The sequence below is a fragment of the Phocoena sinus genome, chromosome 20, assembly GCF_008692025.1.
Source record: "Phocoena sinus isolate mPhoSin1 chromosome 20, mPhoSin1.pri, whole genome shotgun sequence".
NCBI classification, from domain to species: Eukaryota; Metazoa; Chordata; class Mammalia; order Artiodactyla; family Phocoenidae; genus Phocoena; species Phocoena sinus.
The window spans coordinates 46,578,914-46,602,489 of record NC_045782.1 but is presented as its reverse complement, the minus strand read 5'-3'; the positions used below and the strand labels follow the sequence as shown (position 1 = coordinate 46,602,489).

At 47.6% G+C, this 23,576-nt stretch overlaps 1 protein-coding gene across 3 annotated transcripts in view; it reads right to left on the bottom strand.

Annotated features, from left to right (window-relative positions):
• The window catches only part of CCDC57 (coiled-coil domain containing 57), a 108,607-nt gene that overhangs the window by 18,747 nt on the left and 66,284 nt on the right, over positions 1-23,576 (bottom strand). For all 3 annotated transcript variants that reach the window (XM_032617562.1, XM_032617563.1, XM_032617564.1), the window contains exons 18-20: positions 16,443-16,543; positions 11,779-11,898; positions 11,132-11,348 (exon numbers count right to left, since the gene is read on the bottom strand). In XM_032617562.1, the coding sequence (XP_032473453.1) occupies positions 11,132-11,348; positions 11,779-11,898; positions 16,443-16,543 (438 nt within the window). The remainder of the gene's footprint in view (positions 1-11,131; positions 11,349-11,778; positions 11,899-16,442; positions 16,544-23,576) is intronic.

The following is a 23,576-nucleotide window of genomic DNA, read 5'->3' as shown; positions in this document are numbered from 1 at the left end:
CATCTTTCACTCAATGCAGCGCTGAGGCATCTGAATCTGCTCTCCTGTGCTTAGCCCCTAGGTTTACTGAGAAACACAAAGCATGTGTGGGGAGGCCATATGGTGATACTCCTGGTCTTGAGGGCGTGCAGACGAGGTGACTCTAAGGTCCTGTGTTCAGGGTATGTATCTACGTCCTCAGAGCACAGCTGGGCCGGCAGAGCCATGGCTGAATCACAATCTGCCTTCAGAGATTGGCCCCAAATGCTGTTTCTGAGTCCAAGCGTCCTTCAGGGAAGGTCCGGAACAGTCTCCACTCAAAAACACACAAGACCAGGGTGAGCTGGTGTCCTGGGGGCCCACTTAGCCCTATTCATAGGCTGGTGACACCCTGCAGAATGGCCCACTAACCACGAAGACGAGACTGGGGGACTTGGCACGTTTGCTCTGCAGTCCATCATGTGTGACTCTCAGAATAGGAGAATCTCAGTTTACCTGGCAGTCATTTTATTCCCGGTCTGAGAAGGTGCTTTGCTGGAGCAAGTCCCCTGGAGCTGGAGGCCACACAGACCACGTACCACTAGGCATGGCTGGATCTGGCTCCCAGGGGTCTGTAGCTCACAGACGGAGCTGCAATTTGGCCCTACTTTGATTTTTAAATTAGTTGCCAATATTCAAAAACTGAAACATTCTATATAAAAAACAAGATTTCTATCATCTTAAAAAACTGGAAGATCTGGCTTGCTGGAGCCACACTGCCATGGAGGGGCAGCCACGGAGTGGAGTCACCAACTGCCCCCGCTGGACAGGCCAGATGGCCGGGCCACCAACCCCCTCCAGCAAGCACCACCCTGCAGCCCGCACGGCTCTGCTGCCGTCACTCAGCCACCTGCTGCCTGGTGCCCGGGGCTCTGGTGTCTCGGACCCTTCTCAGCCAGGTCCTGGTCCACGAACTGGGGGCTATGTGACCTTGGGCAAGCAGTCTAGCATCTCTGGGCCTGGGTCTCTTCATCTGAATGTTGAGCCCTGGCCTCCAGGAGCTGCTGGGAGAGGAATCCATTGTGGCGGGCAGAGTGCGATCCGGGCTAATGGCGATACCGGGCACTATGTGAGCAAACACTGGGCTGAGGACAGGCGGTGGTTGTTTGTTGGCTTCCTGGATCCTCAGAACAGCCTGGCAACTATGACTTAGGTGTCATCTCTACAGTGAGATCTGCACAGAAATGTTCTCACTATACAGGGCTTAAAAATAACTTTGGATTAGCAACCAGTTAACAGGCTCATGCATGCTCCATCTTAAAATCTTATGCAACCCTCGTTAAAGGAAAAAATTTTAATTTCAGGAGAAACTAATATGATTTTCAGAAGAATAAAAATTTAAAGGAAAAAACCTCAACACTAACATTGTACCCTTTAAAAACTTTATCCCCTTTCACTCCCTCATCCTCAGTGGGTGGGGAGCACCCAGGGGAAGAGGCTCCACCCAGGAGAAAGCAGGGTGCACAGCCGGACTGCTCAGGACCTTCTCAAACCCCACAGCAGAAACCTAGGGACCTCGCTCCATGCCAGCCCCAGCACCAGCCAGGCCACAGGGGTGCTGGGCCGTGCTCAGAGCACTGAACTGTGGGAAGGTGTGTCCGGCCCCCAGGGCAGGGCCGGCAGGTGCCTCTCTTTCTGAAGGAGTGCTGCATTCCTCAGGAGCTTCTGCCCATTATCTGTGTGACCCCAGGGACAACCTCAGCCCCTCCTGACCTTCTGCGCTGAGGATGAGGTCAGGCCTCTTCCCTCTGGGACTCCAGGGGGTGGAATGAGGGTTGGGACTTGGGAACTCCGGCTGGATGGCATTGGTTTACTGTGGGAGTGGCTGCCTTAGCACAGGTGGGCACTCAACAAACACTAGCTTCTAGCTGGACTCCTCTCTTTTAAAAAACCCATTCAGGCTGCATTTATTTGTAAAAGTCATGTCCAGCCCCTCCCCGTCTCCCACGCCCAGCCCTCTTCCCAGAGCAGGGGCCACAGCCCCTTCTAGAGCACTTTTCTACCTTCTGTGTCCTGACTTCAAGACCACAGCGAATATGCATTTTCTTCTATTGCTACCTTTCATAGTCACCTTAAAAAAGGGTACAAACCTGAACGACATACAAACCACACATAAAATGGCCAATCTTACCCATCATTTAAAAACTGCAAATTAAAACCCATATTTTCACCTATCAGACTGGCAAAAAAAAGAAAATGCTTGAGAAAAATCCACCAGTATTGGAGTGAGGAAAGACGCTTTACACCCTGTGGCCATGAACATGAATTACACCAACTCTTTGAGGGCGATTTGGTAACACCTCCCAGAGCTCAGACCACTCACACCTTTGACCCAGCGATTTCACTCCTAGACACTCAACTGACCACACACTCCCACAAGCAACCACCCACACCAGCAGACTCCCTGAAGTACTGCAAACTACAAGCGACCCGAGTGTCCGTGAATGTGAGACAGGCGAAAGGAAGCACTTACGCAGAGGACCGCTGAACTACTGAAAAGATCTGTGAGCTCTGTGTCAACCAAAATGGAGAGACACCGCAGACAGCACTTTACACAGCAGGAAGAGGATACGCACACACATTTAAACACATGCTTCCGTAGCCATGGAGTGCAGAGCGTGTCCGGAGAAGAGCAGGGGACAGGTGGCCAGGTGGGCAGGGAAGCGGAAACGGAGAAGACTGACTTTCACTGAAAACCTTCTGCGCTGTTTTAGTTTATTTCTTAGCCACAAGAAGGTGTCACTCACGCTGGACGAGGTCTGGAGCCCCTCTGCTCCAGTGGATGTGCCATGTCGTGCTAACCTGGGCCGCCTGCACATGCAGCACGGACACTAGGGAGGCTGATGACTCCCAACCACCCCCGGGGCAGATTCACCAATAAATGCCCCTCCAAGAAGGGCCAAGCGGCTGGGCCGCCCCCTCTAGGCCCAGGATCAGCTCTCCAAGGGCTGCTTTGCTGACAGGTCAAACATCCATATTTTCTGGTACTGCCCTGGCTGAGTGTTTCCGTCCCTGTACCTCTGGTCCAACCTGGATGAGTTATTTATATATGACTGATCTTTGTCATGTTGCTTCAAAATATCTTTCTAGTTGGGTTATTTTTGAGAGTTAGAAAGAATACCTTAGAAATCTGTGATTTTTAAGTCACATCTAAGGTTATAACCTTCTAGTCATTTGTAAATAGTTCCAATTCTGCATATTTTTTAGGTTTGATTTTAAGGCATTTAACTGTGCCTGGGCTGCGTTTTAGTGTGTGGTCTGGGTGCGGGCTGTGAAGATGGAAGCGTGCTGTGTCCCCACCTTGCTGTGTCTGGGCTCTGATTGCAGGCTCTGCTGGGGGAAGGGTTTCTGCTCTGTGTCTGCCACCCCAGCCATGAGGCTGGGTCTTGCTACTCCCCTTCCCCATGCATTTTATTGCTCTAGAACTTGAAAATCCACTTATTTTAGCTTCAAGAGAAACTCTGTCCATATTTATTTATTTATTTGTTTGTTTATTTATTTATTTTTTTGCGGTACGCGTGCCTCTCACTCTTGTGGCCGCTCCCATTGCAGAGCACAGGCTCCGGATGCGCAGGCTCAGCGGCCATGGCTCACAGGCCCAGCCACTCCGCAGCATGTGGGATCTTCCCGGATCGGGGCACAAACCTGTGTCCCCTGCATCGGCAGGCGGACTCTCAACCACTTGCACCACCAGGGAAGTCCTCTGTCCATATTTTGTTACACTAACTGGTTACTTCAATTTGGAGAAACAGCTGTCTTTATAATATTTAATACTCCATCCAGGAAGAGTCTGTCTTTCAAATCTTATACTTTTTAGACAATGCTTGGTTGTTTCTCTAATCACATGCACTTCCTGAGCCTCTAGATCCTTGAGCTGCGGACCCAAGGCCTTGCTGGGCTCCCATTCTTCCCAGTTATCTTCCTGCACATCCTGATTGAGCACCTATTGTGTACCTGTCTGCGCTGGCCAGGGGTCAAGGATCAAGGAAGATGCCCCCACCCCTACATTCTTCCAGCAGACAGAACAGAATCAAGATAAATGAGAAAAATCGCACGTGGTCTGGAGGCTAGTGCTAAGGGGGAAGGAAAGCCGAGTAGGGAGTGAACTTTAGCAAGGGAGGGATTCAAGGAACAGGCAGGTGCTGGGGAGAGGAAGGTAGAGGGTGCCCACACGTGCACAGGGGTCAGGGGTCTGCAGGTATGGGGTGGGGGTGTGTCCACAGTCCACAGGTGCAGGAGGGAGCTGGGCTGCATGTGTCTGGGGAGGAGGGGAGATGGGGTCGGAGTCCTTGAGCCACTGCTGCCAGGAAGTGGGGGGAGGAGGGGAAGGGAGGGGAGGGGGGGAAGAGGGACCGGGTACTGTCCAGATGCAGCAAGAATTAGGGTGAGAGGAGGCTGGGCATGGAGAGGCCACACCCTGCAAAACCACAGATCCAGGAGGATGGAGGAGGGGGCTATAGTGGCCCTGGGATCTGGGGTGCAGCGGGGCCGAGGATGTCAGGCTGCGGCCTGCCTTGAGGACCAGGTTGCAGCAGGACTCGTAAGGCCCGGCAAAGCGGCAGCTCTGTGTGCATGTGGGAGGAAGGGGGAGGAACGTCAGGGAGGGGCGGGGCAAAGGTAGGAGGGGCGGGGCATACGTAGGAGGGGGCAGGGACAGGCGTCGGGGTGGGGGGGGTCAGGGCAGGGGTGGGAAGGGCGGCCCTGGCCCCACCTCAAAACATGAGTGTGGCCTTTCAGCAGGAAAACCTCCCTCCATCCTGAGAAATACCACGTAGTTATTCATCGTTATTAATGCAGATGCCACAAATTGTTCAACTCTCTCGTTATCACTTTTACTCAGTCATGACTGCTAGGTCTCACAGTTTGCTACTCAAAATGCGCCGAAAATGTAAAAAAAAATGCAGAGGACAAGACATCCCACCTTCCAGAATGGAGTTTCCAGACTGCTTGACTGCGGACTGAAGCCCACGCAATCCTTTATCATAAATACTAACAGGCTTACGTCTTAACCAGAGCTGTGGTTATCATTTAAGTCACCAGTAAAGTTTTATAAAAGTACTCTTACACAAAGTAGAAATAACCAGACCAGGTAGTTCAGTTATGCGTGCTCAAATATTCAAGATACAAGGAGAGCATAAAGAAGCTTTGTGTGGAACTTAAAACTAAACTGCATTAATTTCGACCTTTCTTCCCAACCAAATCTTTCGCGGGGCAAACCAAAAGCCTAGGCAGCAATGGATCGTTCCTACTTTTTACTGCAAAGTGCTGCTGAGAAGTAGCAGCTTCAACCCCTCTGTAAGGGTGTCTCAGCGCCTTCCCCTGCACAGACTCTGCTGCAGGCCCACCCACAGCACAGCCCTTCCCCAGCTTTCTTGCCAAGGAACCCCAACACCATTTAGTTCCAGGCAGCAGGTTCACAGAGTCTAAGACAATCTCCCAGTGACTGGTCAAGGGACACCATGTGACCCCGACAGCCAGAGAGATGGAAAAGGGAGTTTGGGAGCTCTGGGGAAACATTTCCCTTTCCAATGAAAAGAAACCAAAGCAGGAGGAGAGAAGTATGCCTTCCATCTCTGGCCTTCTGACGTGATGCTTGGAGCTGCTGCAGCCATCTTGGAACCTTTAGGAGGAAGAGTCCCAGAGGAGCTAGCCGTAAGCTCATTTACCTCGGCCTTGACATGCAAGTTCTTGGGTCAGCGTGTCCTGCTGCTGTGCATGCACACTGTGTGTCGGGAAGGCTACCATGATGCTGGCCACCTTGGCTCTCTCCTCCTCATTCAGTGACCGTGTGTGATTTTCTATGGGTGCCATGATGAGATAAAGGTTGGGAAGCTCCCATATGTTACTTTCATCAGGCTGTGCTGTGACTTGTAGCCAAAAGCATTTAAACTAATACAAACCATCCCCACCTCCACCCCAAGCCAATTCCACTGCTGGGGGCCGTGTTTGCAGTGACCCTTCCCTCCCCCCCAGCACGGTCCCCACTTCCACCTCCAGCCACCAGTGGGCTGTATCTCGCCCTGATCCAGGCCCTGCTATCCCGGGGACCTGCATGGCTGATGGCACCATCCACCACTACTTGTTCCTGCTTCCTCATATACCAGACAACCATTTCACACTTCTCTTTCTACCTCTCCCTCCACCTCCTCCTCTCAGAGTCCATGGCTTTGCCTCATACTTGAAAGGGAGGAAATAAAGGGAACCGACCGGCACCTGTTTTCCACCACCAGACCTGCTGTTGGGACAGTTCTCCTCAGGCCACTGAAGGCTTCTGCTCCTGACTCTCCTGCCTGGGTGTTTCCATGGCCAAACAGCCTCAGAAGAAGACAGCACGACTCCCTCGGGGGCAAAGGGCAGAGATGCCTGCAGCCCACTATGAAAGATTTGGGTTCTGCCCGTTTGGGGTCCACTCAGCTGAGACTCTTGCCCTGGCCCGTGGGACAGGGATTGAGGAGACCCTTGGGCTGCCTGCTGTGCTGCGAGTGATGAGTTCTCCGTGTCTTCTGCCGGCGCCTGTGAGGCTGTGGCAGCTTGCTGTCAGGTGTGGCCAGTAAGCTCCCAGTTCTGGCTGCCCATCACCTCCCTGCCTCTGACCTGTGCTATCAAACCCCAGCCCCCTGAGCCCCCCTACCCCTCACTCTCCTGGGTTTGGCCTCCTCCCCAGCCACAAGCATCACATCCTCGCCATCTTCCTAACCTGCATATAGACAGGCTGCACTTCCACAACTTCCTCCAATATCGCTCTTTTTAAAAAAGTATTTTAAATGTAAATTTATTTATTTATTTATTTGTTTATTTATTTATTTTTGGCTGCATTGTGTCTTCGTTGCTGCACATGGGCTTTCTCTAGTTGTGGTGAGCAGGGGCTACTCTTCGTTGCAGTGCGCGGGCTTCTCATTGCGGTGACTTCTCTTTTTGCAGAGCATGGGCTCTAGGTGCGTGGGCTTCAGTAGTTGTGGCACACCGGGCTCAGTAGTTGTGGCTCTCAGGCTCTAGAGCGCAGGCTCAGTAGCTGTGGTGCATGGGCTTAGTTGCTCCACAGCATGTGGGATCTTCCCAGACCAGGGCTCGAACCTGTGTCCCCTATGTTGGTAGGTGGATTCTTGACCACTGCATCACCAGGGAAGTCCCCAGTCCCTATTTTAACTGCTGCTTTTCAGAGCAAGACATATTTTTTTTTTTTTTTTTGCGGTACACGGGCCTCTCACTGTTGTGGCCTCTCCCGTTGCAGAGCACAGGCTCCGGACACGCAGGCTCAGTGGCCATGGCTCACGGGCCCAGCCGCTCCGCGGCATGTGGGATCTTCCCAGACCAGGGCACGAACCCGTGTCCTCTGCATTGGCAGGCGGACTCTCAACCACTGCGCCACCAGGGAAGTCCCAAGAAATCTTGACTAAGCTGTCTACCCGTTCTTCTCCAGCCCCTTTAACTGGGAAGGCTGGATGACAAGTCCACCACTCCACTGAGACAGCCAGAAGGCCATAGTGACACAGAGCACTTTTCTGCCCTGATCTTCCCTGACCTCTTTGCAGCATTCCACCCAGTTGACCACTCCCTCCCTCTAAAATCTTTTCATTATAAAAGATACCAAACTATATCAAGCACATATAACATATGTGTATCGTTTAAAGAATTGTTAAAAAATAAAACAAAGAATAAAACAGAAACCTGTATACTCAGCTTGAGAAACAGCATCACTACTGCCTGTGTTTGTCAATAAAGTTTTATTGGTGCACAGCCACACCGATCTCTTACACATTGTCTGTGGCTGCTTTTGAGCTGCAGGCAGAGATGAGTAGTTGCAAGAGAGACCATTGGGCCACAAAGCCGAAAATACTCACTATTCGGCCCTTCACAGAAAAGTTTGCTGACACCTACTCTGGACTTTTTTTTTAGTGAGGGATGGGTGGGGCACAGTTGCTCAGTTTTTTTTGCTAAAGCAAAGCAGAGCTGGAGGAAAGTGCATTTATCAGGAAATAAGATGGACGTGTGGCCTGAAGAAGGCATCATTGAGTCAGCATTTCTCCCCTACTCTTCCTGTAAATCATCCCCCAAAAGAGAAAATTTTCATGAAAACTAGAGATAAAATTCCAGATGGGAAAAATGGTGGTTCTGCCAAGGCGGTGGAAATGAGCAGGGGTGTGTGGAAGGACAGGCACGGTGGGAGGCCTCAGGAGGAGCCAGGAGGTGGGAGCACAACCCCCTGGATGCAGCGTGCCTGGGTGGGAGGGGAGAGAAGCTGGGCTTTGTGAAAACGGGCAGAGATAAGTCAAGGCCGGACTTAGTTAAAAACCACCAACAAAACTGCTAGACTGGACAATGGCCCTGGCCTCATTCCCTTATAAGTTTCCTACAAATACCTGGTCAAGGAAAAATCACCTCTTTTAAAGATGAGGGGGAACAAAGGAACAAAAGTGCTACGAGAAAAAAGAAGGAAGGAAACCAGCAAAACGACAATGAACATTCACCAAAAACTGCGATAGAGCCGATGAAAAATACAGCAAAACGTTCCTGAATTTAAAATGTACTGAAGCAGTAGCTTCTCAGATTAATGAGCTCAAGCGGGAGGTATGAGGAGAACAGACCAGTCTGCAGCTGAGGAGACTACTCGGAGGCATCACAGGGGCGATGCTGCCGCCAGAGGGGACAGAATGTGGACCACTGGGAGGATGTGGCTCCTTCCAGGGGCAGAACCCAGGTTTAACAAATCCTGAGAAAAGCCACAACAGAGTTTTGGGGCTGGGCCTAAAGACTGTATGGGAAAAAAATAAATAAACAAATGAGAATTACCAGGAAAACTCTGAGAAAGAAGCGTAACTGGAGATCCTAAGTCAGTAGACATTACAAGGGACCAGGAAGCAGTAACAATTCAAACAGCACTGCACGTGGACAGACCAAGACCAATAAATCAAGGCAGAGGTCCCCAACTCCCAGGCCACTGACTGGTACTGATCCGTGACCCGTTGGGAACCAGGCGGCACAGCAGGAGGTGAGCGGTGGGCGAGCCAGCAAAGCTTCATCTGCCGCTCCCCCTCGCTCACATTACCGCCTGAGCCATCTGCACCCCTGCGCACCCCGTCTGTGGAAAGGCTGGGGACTGCCGAACCAAGGGACAGAACAAGAGCTCCGGACCCAGACTCAAGTACACACAGAACATCTAACATGATAGTGAAAGCGGGATTTCAAACAAGTGGGGAAATGTGAGTTATTCAATAACGGGTATGGGGAGGGGACTTCCCTGGTGGTCCAGCGGTTGAGAATACGTCACAGGATGCAGGGGACGCTGGTTCCATCCCTGGTTGGGGAACTGAGATCCCACATGTTGCGGGGCAAACTAAGCACAGGCGCTGCAACTACTGAGCCCACGTGCTCTGGAGCCCGTGTGCCACAACTAGAGAGAAGCCCACGCACCTCAACAAAGAGCCCGTGTGCCGCAACAAAAGATTCTGCATGCCACAACTAAGACCTGACGCAGCCAATAAATAAATAAATATTAAAAAAAAAACTGGTGTGGGGACATTTGGATTGCCACCTGGGGTTAAAAAAAGTTTGGTTCCTATTTCATAACCTACACAGTGATAAATTCCAAATGGATCCTGGATTTAATTATGAAAAAAGGAAACCATAACTGTATTAGAAGACATCATGGCAGAATAATCTTCAATCTTGGAGTGGAAAAAACCCAAGTATGGCACAAAGCCCAGAAAGGATTAAAAACAAGAACATTGGGCTTCCCTGGTGGCGCAGTGGTTGGGAGTCCGCCTGCCGATGCAGGGGACACGGGTTCGTGCCCCGGTCCGGGAAGATCCCACATGCCGCGGAGCGGCTGGGCCCGTGAGCCATGGCCGCTGAGCCTGCGCGTCCGGAGCCTGTCCTCCGCAACGGGAGAGGCCACAACAGTGAGAGGCCCGCGTAACGCATAAAAAAAAAAAAAAAAAAAAAACAAGAACATTAATTAAATTACATAAAAATAAAAAAATACGTGCATGACAAAAACTACCATAGGCAAAGTCAAAAACCAAATGAAAAACTGTGGGAAAATATTTGCAATTCATATCTCAGAAAAGGTCTGATTTCCATTATATATAATAAGCTCATACAAATCAATAAGAAAAAGATTATAAACCCAGTATACAAATGGGCAGAGAACTGAAGAAAAGGAAAAGGAAATGACTCAAACATGTGAAAAGATGCACAACCTCCTAACAGGAGAAATATGAATTAAAATGACACCTAACAGACTGGCAAGGATTATAGTTTGATGACACTGCTGGAGAGGGTCTGGGGAAAGATGCCCTCTCAGCCTTTGCTGGGTGGGTGTGAACTGGTACCACCTCATGGAGCCCAACTAACATCTTCTCGAACTGGACATGCACATACCTTTGGACAAAACAACACACCCTCCGGGAGTTTACATTTACGCTTTTATGCAGGCACTACAGCATGTACAGGGTAATTCACTGTAACGTTATTGGTGACAGCAAAAGATTGGAAATAATCTAAAATGCCCATTGGCACATTGGGCACAGCAGGAAGCATTCGTGCATTGAGGCTGAGAGCCGAGAATGAGGGCGCTTGCTGTGAGCTGATCCGGAAGGGGATCCAAGTTCATTCCCCCAACCCCGGTCTTCAAACAGCCTCCCCTCCGCCCACCCTGCTTACTACAACTTGGTCTCACGCAGTTCCCCCAAAGGTGGCCCTTCAAATGAACTTTCCTGAGAACCTCACAGTGAGCGACTTTCCTGGGGGCAGAGGACACGCACTTCGTGGGCTGCCCTGGCCTTGTGAGGCTGAGCAGGACGCAGAACACCCGCCTGCCCGAGTCACAGACTGACCACAGTGCCCCCACCCTCGTGACCTGTGGGCTCTACTCTGGGTAGACATGGTGACATGGTCAGCTGGACGCGGGGCTGGGAGACACCCTCTGTCCCTGGGGGACGGTCAGGCACCAAATCAGAGGACAGGACTGCAGGATTTACAGAATACCTAACCACAGCAGGAAGAACGCCGTGCTCACTCTGTGTGTCAGCCTGCGAGTGGCCACCACAGCTGTCCTCATGGCCAGCACCCAGACCAATGGGGCAACGTCCTGAGGATGTATGTCTTCACCTACCTGGAGGCGAGTCGTCCTGGGAGGTGAGGCCAGAAGGGCTGGATCCCAGGTCCAGTAACTTCCATGTGTCTTGGAGGGAACTGCTGGCAAGTGATGAGGACCTTTGGGTGTGGTGGCCATTTTCCTCCTGGAATTCTTGAGCCAGGCGTGGCTTTGGGGACTGGTTTTCTTTCTGAGGAGCTGATCTGCAAGTCACTGTGGAGATTCTGTGTTGCCTCTTGAAACAGAGAAAAGAGAATTATCCTTGAAAGCCACCCTCTCTCCCTGCCCTCCTGGGGTGATAAGACAGTGGACGTGGCCTGAGGAGGGGCTCTGGACATTTAAACATGAAACATGGGGGATTCCCCGGCGAACCAGTGGTTAGGACTCTGTGCTTTCACTGCCGAGGGCCCGGGTTCAATCGGGTTCAATCCCTGGTCGGGGAACTAAGATTCCACAAGCTGCGCGGTGCAGCTGAAAGAAAAAACATGAAACACAATCCCGGGGGAGGCGAGGGAGGTGGGATTGGGGACCAGGGCCAATGCCCTGAGGTGAAGCCCTGTCGCTCTGGGCAACGGCCACCCTCTCTGACACCAAGCACTCCAGTTCCAGGTGCTTCCTGGGTCGGGATGTGGCATGAAGACCTGGCCCTGGTGGATCCTGCGTACCAGCCCTGGCCCCGCTGTGCAGCCTGGCTCAGCATCCCTTCTGCAGACTGTCTGTGCCAAGCGGGCTTGGCTCTCTCCTGAGCGTTCGGAGAAACATTCTTTCTTGGCATTCTTAGAGTCCTGTCGTGGAAATTTAAATAAAAGAAATTCAGTGTTCGTGGGTCATTGATGGGGTACCTTACTGAGTTTTCCCTCAAGATTAGGGAGAAACGCTCTCCCCAAATTTCTGATATGAGGGACTTACTCGGCTCTGTGACAAGCCAAAGTGGGGAACCTGCTTGGGTTCACCGGCCAGGACGAATTTAACAGGCCTCATCATGGCAATCGAAGTACCTCCCCGCCCTCGAGGGCAACCAAGCACCGGAAAGTCACACAACCTTCCTGTGGTGCCCAGGGAGGGCACCCTGGGCCCCGCCAGGCACACAAGGGGCCCTGCAGCTCTTGTTTGTGACACATCTTCAGTGCACAGCTGGCCCTCTGCAGCCTAAACACTCACATCTTCCCTCTGAGGGGAAGCCTGTGGAAAAGCAGTCAGGAGGGGCCACCGAGGAGAACCGAAGCCCGGGACCGTGCAGAGCCCTGCATGGAGGGCCACCTGCTGCCGCCGCTTCTCCTGCTCAAGTTTAATCAAGTTTTGGATTTTCAGCCAAGTAATACACTCATACATTTTCGTTTTAACTTTCAGTTAAACTTTCAGATCCCATAAGCCACAAACAAACAAACAAACAAACTTATCTAAACTGATGGAGAGTCTGTATTAGGTCAAATTATATGAAATTGCTGGTATCTGACCACTTTTGACCCATAAAATGGCAATTTTGTATGGTTCAACATAATACTAAAGCCTACAGCAAACATACTACCTGAAGATAAAAAATGGGAAAAGCATTCTCTGTAAACCAGGACAAATGTGTGGGTGTCAGTCACCCAGTTTTCCTCCACGCTGTGTGGGGTCCTGCCCAGGACAGTGGGGTGAGAAAAGATGAATGGTGTGAGGCCAGAAAAGGAAGCAGCCCGGTCCTTACCCCAGATGCTACGTCCATCAACACACAAAAGCAAAGAGAAATACTGACACATGTGTTGGCATCAATCAGTTCAGAAGAGTTAATAGCTATAAAATCGTTTTACAAAAGTCAACTCTGTTCCAAATGACCAGCAACAGTAGGAAAGTGTAAGTTTAAAGGGATGTTGAAGAGAAACAGACTGGTACAGCTATTGGACAATTATTCGTCGATAAAGAGATGAGCTCTCAAGCCAGGAAGAGACATGGAGGAACCTTACATGCATGTTGCTAAGGGAAGGATGCCCATCTGAGAAGGCTACTTGTTGTTTGATTCCAACTCTGTGACATCCTGGAAAAGGCAAAACCATGAACACAGGAACAAGATCAGTGGTTGCCAGGGGTTAAGGGTGATGAATAGTGGAGCACAGAGGAGTTTTAGGGCCGTGAAACTACTCTGTGTGATGCTATAATAACGAGCACGTGCCATTATACACTAGTCCAAACCCGTAGAAAGTATGCCAAGAGTGACCCCTGATGTAAACTGTGGACTGTGGTGATGATGTGTCAGGGCAGGCTCATTGATTCTAACAAATTAACCACTTTGTTGGGGGTTGCTGATGACATGGGAGGCTGTGCACGTGTTGGGGCAGGAGGTACACGGGAACTCTCTATACTTTCTGCTCAATTTTGCTGTGAATCTGAAACTGCTCTGAAAAATGAAGCCTGTTTATTATAAAAATTTTGATAGCAACAAAAACAGATGACTATATTTTGTTGACCTCTGAAATACCTATACGTGACACACTATAAAGGATCTTCATGCATTGTCTGAAGGTATAGGCCAGTATAACAACTTGACAGTGTCATTCAACAGTATCTAAGGAAGATAAAATGTACACAGCCTAGAACACAGCAATTCTGATCCTAGGTCCATGCCCGAGAAACTTCTGCACATGAGGACATCTGTAAAAATGTTCACACCAAAGAAATGGTAACTGACCTAAATGCCCATCAATAGAAGAATGGATAAGTAAATGCTCGTGTGTTCACAACACAGAAAGAAAATACGACAACGTGTGTCTAGACCTGGGGTCAGCAAAGCACAACTTGTAGACCAAATCCTGCCCACCACATTTTTTGGTACAGCCTATGAGCTAAAAATAGTTTTTACATTTTTAAATAGTTGAAAAAAATCAAAAACGAAGAAAAATATTTCATGACATGAAAATTATGAAATTAAAGTTACAAGGTCCATAAACTTTTACTGGAGCACATCCATGCCCACCTATTTACGTATCTCCTGTGCTGGCATTCAGGGCAAATGCAGAGTTGAGAAGTTGCAACAGAGACTCTGGCCCTTACAGGCCAGAATATTCACTATTTGGTCCTTTACAGAAAAGGTTTGCCAATTCCTGAACTAGAGCTACATGTACCAACATATATACAGTTGACCCTTGAACAACATGTGTTTGAACTGGGCAGGTCCTCTTATATGTGGAGTTTTTTCAATAAATATGCAGTACAGGACTACATGATCCATAGCTGGCTGAATCCACGGATGCAGAACCACCGATACAGAGGGACGACTGTAAAGTTAAACGTGGATTTTCGACCACTGGTGGGGGGTCCGTGCCCCTAACCCCTACGATGTTCAAGGGTCAACTGTGTACATCAGAAACACAGTGCTGAATGAGAGCCTGTGTACAGAACGATGTACACACAGCTGGGTGTGATTTACACAGATTCTTTAAATACCTGCTGAGAGAGAGAAACACCAGGCTCAGGAAAGTCTGAAGGGACCATGGATATTGGGGGCAGAACACTCAAAGGGGTTTTAACTTACAACATTTTGCTTATTAAGTTGGATGGTGTAAGACACAGCTTTCATTATATTAGTCTTATCTTAGAAGTCTAAAAATACTTAAAATAAAAATAGATAGATAAATAACAATATCCACCCAACAGAGAATAAATGGAAAGAACAACCAAGAAAATTCTGTAAAGGAACAGAAACAAGGGCAAGCTGTTATATGTATTTGTAACTTATTAAAACATTACGAAGCTACGGCATTCAGAGCTGGACAGCACCCGCTCAGGAGCGGACAATTCACTGGAACTGTACAGAAAGTAAATGCAGAACCCGAACCTAACAATGCTGCAGCGTCAGGCCCATCACCTACAAAGCACTGGCTTAACTTCTCAAAAATGCCAATGTTGTGAAAGACAAAGAGGGGCTGAGAAGTCGTCCAGGCTGAAGGAGACATGTGCACATACACGCGTGGGCTGCATGCCACACAGGTCCTGGACGGCCTGCTTGGTGGAGGAGGATGGCTGAAAAGAGGTGACTGGCAAAATCTGAACACAGAATATGTATTAAATTCTAGGACTGCATTAATGTTATGTTTCCTGATTTTGATAATTTATATTTTACTGCAGCTATATGTCAGGGAGTGTCCTTGTATTCTGACATCCAGGGGCTCGATGTCTGCAACTTAGATCTACCTATTTCTCTAAAATGTGGAGGAAGCAGAGGGAGGGAAGAGAAAGAATGATAAAGCAAATGTAGCAAAAAGTTAACAATTGGTTAATCTAAGTGAAGGGCACATGTGCTATTCTTGCAACTTTGTGTAAATTTGAAGTTATTTCAAAATAAAAAATTAAACACAAACATAAGCAAGAGTATAGATTTTTAGTACATGATAAAAATGTCAATTCAAAATCAGTGAGAAAAAGGAGGATAATTACTTACAGGGTACTATGACAATTACTAAAGTAGAACAACTAGAGAAACAGGTGAATATTTACCTAAACTCAAAATACAGAAAGAAACTTCTAAGCCAGAAAACAGTGAAATAAACCTTTAAAGTAGACTGACAGGGTTCATTAGATGAAAAAAAAGTTATCTGTGGATTTTTTTAAAAAAGAAAAATTAAAAGGCAAATGACAAGTTTGAGAAACATGTGTAACAGAGAAGGAGCAATTTCCTTAACACATAAAGAACCCCTAAAAACTAACAAGAAAAATACAAACACACAAGTAGAAAAATTAGCTAAAAACTTGCATAAATAACCCACAAAAGAAGAAATATAAATGGCTGATAAATAGATTAAAAAAGTTAACAGGGCTTCCCTGGTGGCGCAGTGGTTGAGAGTCCGCCTGCCGATGCAGGGGACACGGGTTCGTGCCCCGATCCGTGAGGATCCCACATGCCGCGGAGCGGCTGGGCCCGTGAGCCATGGCCGCTGAGCCTGCGCGTCTGGAGCCTGTGCTCCGCAACGGGAGAGGCCACAACAGTGAGAGGCCCGCGAACCCCAAAAAAAAAAAAAAAAAAAAAAAAAAAAAAAAAAAAAGTTAACATTGCTCGGAATATAAGGCATTTTTAAAAGATGCATTTTTTAAACTATTATGTTGGTAAAGATTTAGAAAATAATACCTAGGTAGGTAAAGCTATATAATAAAACATATATATATTATACTTTGTAATTTTGAAAAATAGCAGGAAACACACTGATATGTTACTGGCAACTATGTTGAAATGCTAAAAGTTGGAAACTTTTTAAATTGTGTTTACTGTATTTTGAAGTTTCTGTTATGAAATGAAGTATTTAAGCAATCAGTAAAAAGTTATTAGAAATAAGTTTCTTACGTAAAGGAGTGTTACCTGAGTTGTGAGACGGGGTTGCAACGGTCCCAAGCGTGCATCAGGTGCCTCACCTGAACCCTGGGCCTCAGGGGTAGGAAGGGGGTGATGAGGCAGCTTCCCTATAAACGAGATGAGGGAAACGGTTTGTCCTCTGTGTGCACATCACTTGGGTTTCTCTTGTACTGAATACAAATACTCAAGAAGAACAGTATGTACCTCTTCAAAACCAAAGTCACTTCTCTTTCAAGAGAACTTGGGGGGTGGACACCTGTGACTTGTACAACACACACCAGCATTTCAGCAGACTTCAGAACACACAGAAGCCTTCCACAGCAGCACATACCCCTTATGCAGCTTCTCAAAGTGGCAGTCATGAGCCATCCATTAAGAGACCCAAAGACATACCCTCTCCGCAGCAGAGAAAAATAAGAAGCAAAAGTTTAAGTATATACACTTGAGGCTTATTCTTGTAATCAATGCTTCAGCAGTCTTCTTTGAAAATAGGCGTAAACATCTTAGATTAACTTTATCTAGAACTTTTTTTTGCCGGGGGTGGGGTGGGGTGGGGGTGGGGGGGTGGGCGGTGGGGGACTAACTTTGTTTTGCATGGCACAGAAACAACCAACTGTAACTTCTCAGTTGCACTATTCTTGTTATGAACTCTCATCAGATCTTTCACTTTTGAAAATTATTAGTAAGTTAACCATGGCCATGTTAAGTCTTTGACATCTCCATGGACAAAAAAAATGTTGTCTGCCATTTCAATAAACAAAGAATGTTGCCTGCCACCAAGCTATCAGCCTCTGCAGCCACCTCAACTGTGCACCCTGAGGGGATTTGGGATGGAGAAAAACAGGACACTGTCCCTACATAGTTAAGATGCATATCAAAGGAATGATTTCAGTGGGCCCAAGGTCTTGCATCTTCCCATAGGTAGAAAGGCACTAAAATCCTCGAGATGTCTGCTTTTTGTGATTAGCAGTAATCTTTTGATGTCTGACTACCTATATATTGTTTCAGCAAAAACTCCTACATATTCTTTCTCCTCCCTGACCTCTTTGGAACAGTCTCTCAGATCCATCTGACAGGCTACCTTCCCAGACTGCAGTCCTCAGTAATGTTCTTGAATAAAACATAATTCTCAACTTTTAGGTTGTGCATTTTTTCTTCAGTGAACATCTACAAAGAGTTTGTTTACTTTAATGGAAAAAAAAATGAAAGAAAGAAAGAAGAAAAAGGAGAGAAAGCTTTACAGTCAGGTCAGCACAGTGGGAAAAGACTGTGCTACAGGCATTGCTTAGACCAGTTGTGAGGCCATCCCAGTGGACTGACTCAGGATTTCCAGAACTCTAGTCAAGAAGCAGATGGACCGTTGAGACCTCAGAACCGAGACTGAGAGGAACAAGGATTAACCACCTAGGACTGAAGGAACCAATGAGGGACGAGGCAGCTGTTGTTGGGAACACTATAGATGCGATTTTAATGTTCTCCTTTCTAGATATGCAAGGAACTCTTTTTCCCCTTAAGCTGTCTGTAGTCCATATACATTTGTGGTCTCTGGTTTTGTAAACTGAAACGAAACATTTCTAAGTGATATCTTGTTCTCCCTGCCCGAGTCCTCCAGAACACAGAAACTCCTGCTGATTATTCTTACTTGCCTGACAATATAGTAATTTGCATAGGTTCAAAGAGAATCTGTCCTTGTTTTTACCAGGATTTGACTGGAAATGTGGATTATGCAGCCAAGGCCCTGCCTGGGTGGCCAGAGTTGAGAATGATACTCACTTAATCATCAGGACCCCATTGCCTGTAAGGATCTGTGGTTGACTTCATGGAGCAATGCGCACAAAGCCCTCCCTCCCAGGATAACTGGCAGGTGCCAGGCTCACAGAGGGTTAAGGAAGGTCATCTCCTGGCAGGTCCAGGAACCTCAGAATATTTTGGAAACCTCAAGAAAAAAGGAATTTTCTCAAAATCACCAAGCAGGTGAAACATGGTAAGTTCTTGGCTTCCTGGACTCAGGACAACAAACAAGAAGCTTTCAAAAGTCCAATCTGAAATCGTGATGGAAAATTCCAGCAAAGCAAACTCAAGAAGGCTAACACCGTGAATTAACACTCTTGCTGCGCCTATGGAAACGATCAGGCCAAATGATACCAGCCTTGTTTTGTGATCAAGAATAGTCTTTGAGATTATTTTTCTTTTTCTCTTTTTTCTTTTGGCCACGATGTGCGACTTGTGGGATCTTAGTTCCCCGAACAGGAATTGAACCTAAGCCCTCAGCAGTGAAAATGCAGAGTCCTGGGCTTCCCTGGTGGCGCAGTGGTTGAGAGTCCGCCTGCCGATGCAGGGTACACGGGTTCGTGCCCTGGTCCGGGAAGATCCCACATGCCGCGGAGCGGCTGGGCCCGTGAGCCATGGCCGCTGAGCCTGCGCGTCCGGAGCCTGTGCTCCGCCACGGGAGAGGCCACAAAAAAAAAAAAAAAAAAAAAAAAAAAGAAAGTGCAGAGTCCTAACCATTGGACCGCCAGGGAATTCCCCGAGATTATTTTTTTATCAAAAGCTGAGAAACTGTAGGGAGGGACTTCCCTGGTGGCGCAGTGGTTAAGAATCCGCCTGCCGAAACAGGGGACACGGGTTCGAGCCCTGGGCCGGGAAGATCCCACATGCCGCGGAGCACCTAAGCCTGAGTGCCACGACTCCCGAGCCTGTGCACCAGAGCCCACAAGCCACAACTACTGAGCCTGCATGCCACAACTACTGAAGCCTGTGCACCTAGAACCCGTGCTCTGTATCAAGAGAAGCCACCGCAGTGAGAAGCCTGTGCACTGCAACGAAGAGTAGCCCCCTGCTCGCCGCAACTAGAGAAAGACCACACGCAGCAACGAAGGCCCAATGCAGCCAAAAGTAAATAAATTAATTTTTTAAAAAAGAAACTGCAGGGAAAAAACTGTGTTCCAATGGAAACTGCATAGCCTACTGCATACCCTGAGGAGCTATCAGGTTCTTGCCTCTCATTGTGCCTGAACTACTTTACAACTCTGGAAGTTGACAGACACGCAAACTACACCTTGTCCCTTGGAGTTTTCATGGGCTCCCCCTCCCCCCTTTAGAGAAACCAGTTCTGCCCCATTTGCAATTCAATTCCTTTACTCCATATAAATTTGTGCTCTTTTGATTTTTCCTTGGAATTGCTTATAACCTGTGACTGATTTCCTCACTGTTTAATAAACAGAAGAGAATTCTAAACACGGGATCTTTTTTTTTCCGGATCATTTTCGTAACTGTTTGAGAGCCATATTTTACTTCTTTCTGAAAATTACTTTTTAAAACCTGGGTAAAGAAATATTATTAAATGTTATTAAACATCAGAAAGGACACTGAATAGTATGAACCATGATGAGCTATTAACTGTCATGAACACTTCTGCTCTAAGTAACACGGCATGAAAATCGATACAACACAATGGTGAGGAGGAGAAATGGACAGAAATACAAGAGCAGTGCAAGATTTTAACACAAAGATCATGGTTCTTGGCATTTCAAGTTGACGAGTATAAAGAAGTTTAGACAGAATGTTAATAATTGTATTTAAGCTGAGGCGTCCCAGCACTGGAGCCTACAGGCTGTTGAGTGGGGCTGGGTCTTCGTGCCAGGGTGGTGGTCTCCAGGAGAGCTCACACCAGTGGGTGTTCCCTGGTACCTCCGCCACCAGTGTCCTTGTCCCCACAGTGAGCTGCAGCTGCCTCCCACCTCCTCGGAGACCCCCCAAGACCAGCAGGATAGTCTTCGGTATTTTGCTCATTTGTTCATCCATGTGAACATAAAATCCAGTTTGTCCAGCTCCTTGAAAAAAATATGCTGGGATTTTGATCAGTTTGAGAATTGACGTCCTCAAAAAAGTAAACTCTCTGTATCAGTGGACATACTATATCTCTGTTTATCTAGGTCTTCTATAGCATCTTTAATAAAACTGTAATTTTTTTCCAATAAGAAAAAAAATATTTAATAAGGCTGCTTAATAGAACAGAATCAAAAGTAGACTTCAACTCATGCTTAAAAATAACTGAAGGAATTCTTTTTAAAATATATTTATTTATTTATTTTTGGCTGAGTTGGGTCCTCGTTGCTGCACGCGGGCTTTCCCTAGTTGCAGCAAGTGGGGGCTACTCTTTGTTGTGGTGTGCAGGCTTCTCATTGAGGTGGCTTCTCTTGTTGAGGAGCAAGGGCTCTAGGTGAACAGGCTTCAGTAGTTGTGGCTCGTGGGCTTAGTTGCTCCGTGGCATGTGGGATCTTCCTGGACCAGGGCTCGAACCCACGTCCCCTGCATTGGCAGGTAGATTCTTATAAACACTGCACCACCAGGGAAGCCCACTAAAGGAATTTTGAAACTCTCTCTTGTGAAAATTAACCAAGGGAATCTCACTAAGATGGAGTGGGAGACCAGAAGGGGAGCCCTTATGCACGTCCCACTCACATCAATACAGATCCTAACAGAAGAGACTACCTTGCATCTCCATACGGAAGTGACACTGCTTTACTGCTGCCTGTGGGAGGAAGACATTCTCCTTGCCTGGCAGCAGCCCAACCAATGAGAGATCATTACAGCTCAGCCAATGGAAAACCACTACACTTTGAACCCCCAGTTTCCTCCAATGGACTGTTTATAACGGCTCCCCACAATGCCCTTCTCCTCTATAAAAGAATTTCCTCTCTTTTGCTTTACCCGACTTGCATGTGGTTCACCATAGTTGTATGTTCTGAACTGCAATTCTTTGCTGCTCCTTAATAAACTCGTTTTGCTGATAAAAATAACTGTTTTAGGTTAACATTACATGGAGGTCCGACCGAGATCCAGAGCAGACCCCTGACAACCCCAAGGCTGGTGAGCAAACAGGTGTGGTACCAACAGAGCCCACTGAGCTCACTGTTTTTCTAGTCACCCCTGGAGTTTGAGGGTAAGCTTTTCTCCTGGATCTGAGCTCCACTCTTTTTGCATTTGGAAGCTCTCTAGGCTTTATCTGGGATCTGTTCAAAGGCTTCATCCTTTTTTGTTAAGGCCTTGTTTTGTCCGTGAGTACTCACTTGGCACTTGAGCCGGACTTGAAATCAGGCTGTCCCTGTTGGAACTGTGCTGGCATTTGGTCCAATTCCTTTTGGAACTGGGCTGTTCCTATTTGGAACTGTGCCATTCAGCCTCTGGCCTGATTCCGTTGGGATCAGGCTGTCCCTACTGGAACTGTGATGCTATTTGGCCTGCAGGCTGTTTAAGAATTACCTCTTTGCTTTAGAGAAAAAAAAAAAAAACAACTCTCAAAAATGGGATCCCAGTTATCTAAATGTCTTGAGGGCACCCCACATTCAAGGACCCTGTCTGATTTTATGTTTAAAAATCACAGCCCCTCCTCCTGCACATTTCTATGGGGAAATTTCAGGCTCCCCAAACTTACCTTTCTTAAAACTATATTAGCCATAGCTCTGAAATCATCAAAATTAAACCGGGTGCCTCTTTTGGTTGCTATTTTGAGGCTTCCAAACATGATCAGGAATTTTAAATTGCTTCCCTGCAAATACAATAATTACATTAACTGAGGCAAACAATTAAAGAAAGAGAAAATGGCTCTGAAGTCTCATGCTCAGCTCCCCCAACTCCTTTGTCCCTGGCGTCATCTTGTTCATCCTCCCACCCCTGCTTCTTTGTCTCAGGCTCTGCCACCCTCTGAACCTATCAGAACCTGCTCTTTAAAGTGAAATATTCTGAGGGTCCAAAGAGACCCCAGATTACTTATGTTCCCTTGAGGAAGGGTGAATTGCCAGACGCAGTTAAAGACTTTCCTAAAGTAACTGAGGGCCCCCCGTAGGTTTGCTGGAGAATTTAGCATAGTTATTCAAACCTACCAGTCTGGTTTCTCAGATTTATATCAGTTAGTTTACCTGCTTTTTGAGGGGCAAGCCAAACACTGGATGAAATTAGCCCTATGGAAACACCCTGGAGGGGATTTAGAAAAACAAACCCCTAGCTTCTGGCAAGAGGTCAGAACGTGCTGAAAACCTCCACCAGCAATTACAGTCGTCTTTCCTAAGCCTGTTGATGGGAATAAAATTTAGGTTTTCACACAAAAATCTGATGAACCTGTTCATAACTATTATAATTGACTTCACATTGTTTTTAAAGAAAATTCTGGTCTTCCTTCAGATGTTCAAACCACTCAGATACCCCTTATCTCCATACTTATGAATGGGCTGAACCAGGATCTTTCTCTTTTAAAAGGACAAGGGTGGAATGGGAAATTACGTCCACTCTAGACTTAGTTAACTTGGCAAATTAGCTCACTCGAATCCTAGATGAATCACCTAAAAGAAAGACCACTAGGGATCCCCTGGTGGTGCAGTGGTTGAGAGTCCGCCTGCCGATGCAGGGGACACGGGTTCATGCCCCGGTCCGGGAAGTTCCCACATGGCGCAGAGCGGCTGGACCCATGAGCCACGGCCGCTGAGCCTGCGTGGCCGGAGCCTGTGCTCCGCAACGGGAGAGGCCACAACAGTGAGAGGCCCGCGTACTGCAAATAAAAAAAAGAAAAGAAAGAAAGACCACTAAATTCTTAATCTTCAACTCCCGAAAATGGGGAGGCCCCTTAACGAAACCCAAAACCTTCTAGTTTCTGCTATTACTGTAAAGAGCCAGGACACTGGAAAGACTGTTACAAGTTTAAGCGTTTCGGGCATCTTCAGCCCTCTAACCAGCCTCTCCAATATCCTCTTAACTCCCAATGAGGGGCTCCAAGGAAGGACAGAGGCTCTCCCAATCCTCTCCTTGAATCAGCTTGGAGAAGCCACTATCCAGATTGGGAACGAATCTCTCTCTGTCCTTACAGACACCAGACCACACTCTCAGTGCTCAGCCCCACTGCTAGAAAGGAGCCCCTGCCTCAAAATACTAAAATGGTCCAAATAGTGGGGGATCTCTAATGCACCTCAACAGGGTCCTGTTTCTGAACCTATTCCCTTTTGCTTAGACCCTTTAAGAGATACACACCCTCTTCTCCTTAGCTCCTCCGTCACTATTCATTTAATAGGCTGAGACTTCTTGGAAAAGTATCATGCCTGAACTTCTTTCTCCCAAAAGGGGGAAACAGTTCTAAAATTTGACAGT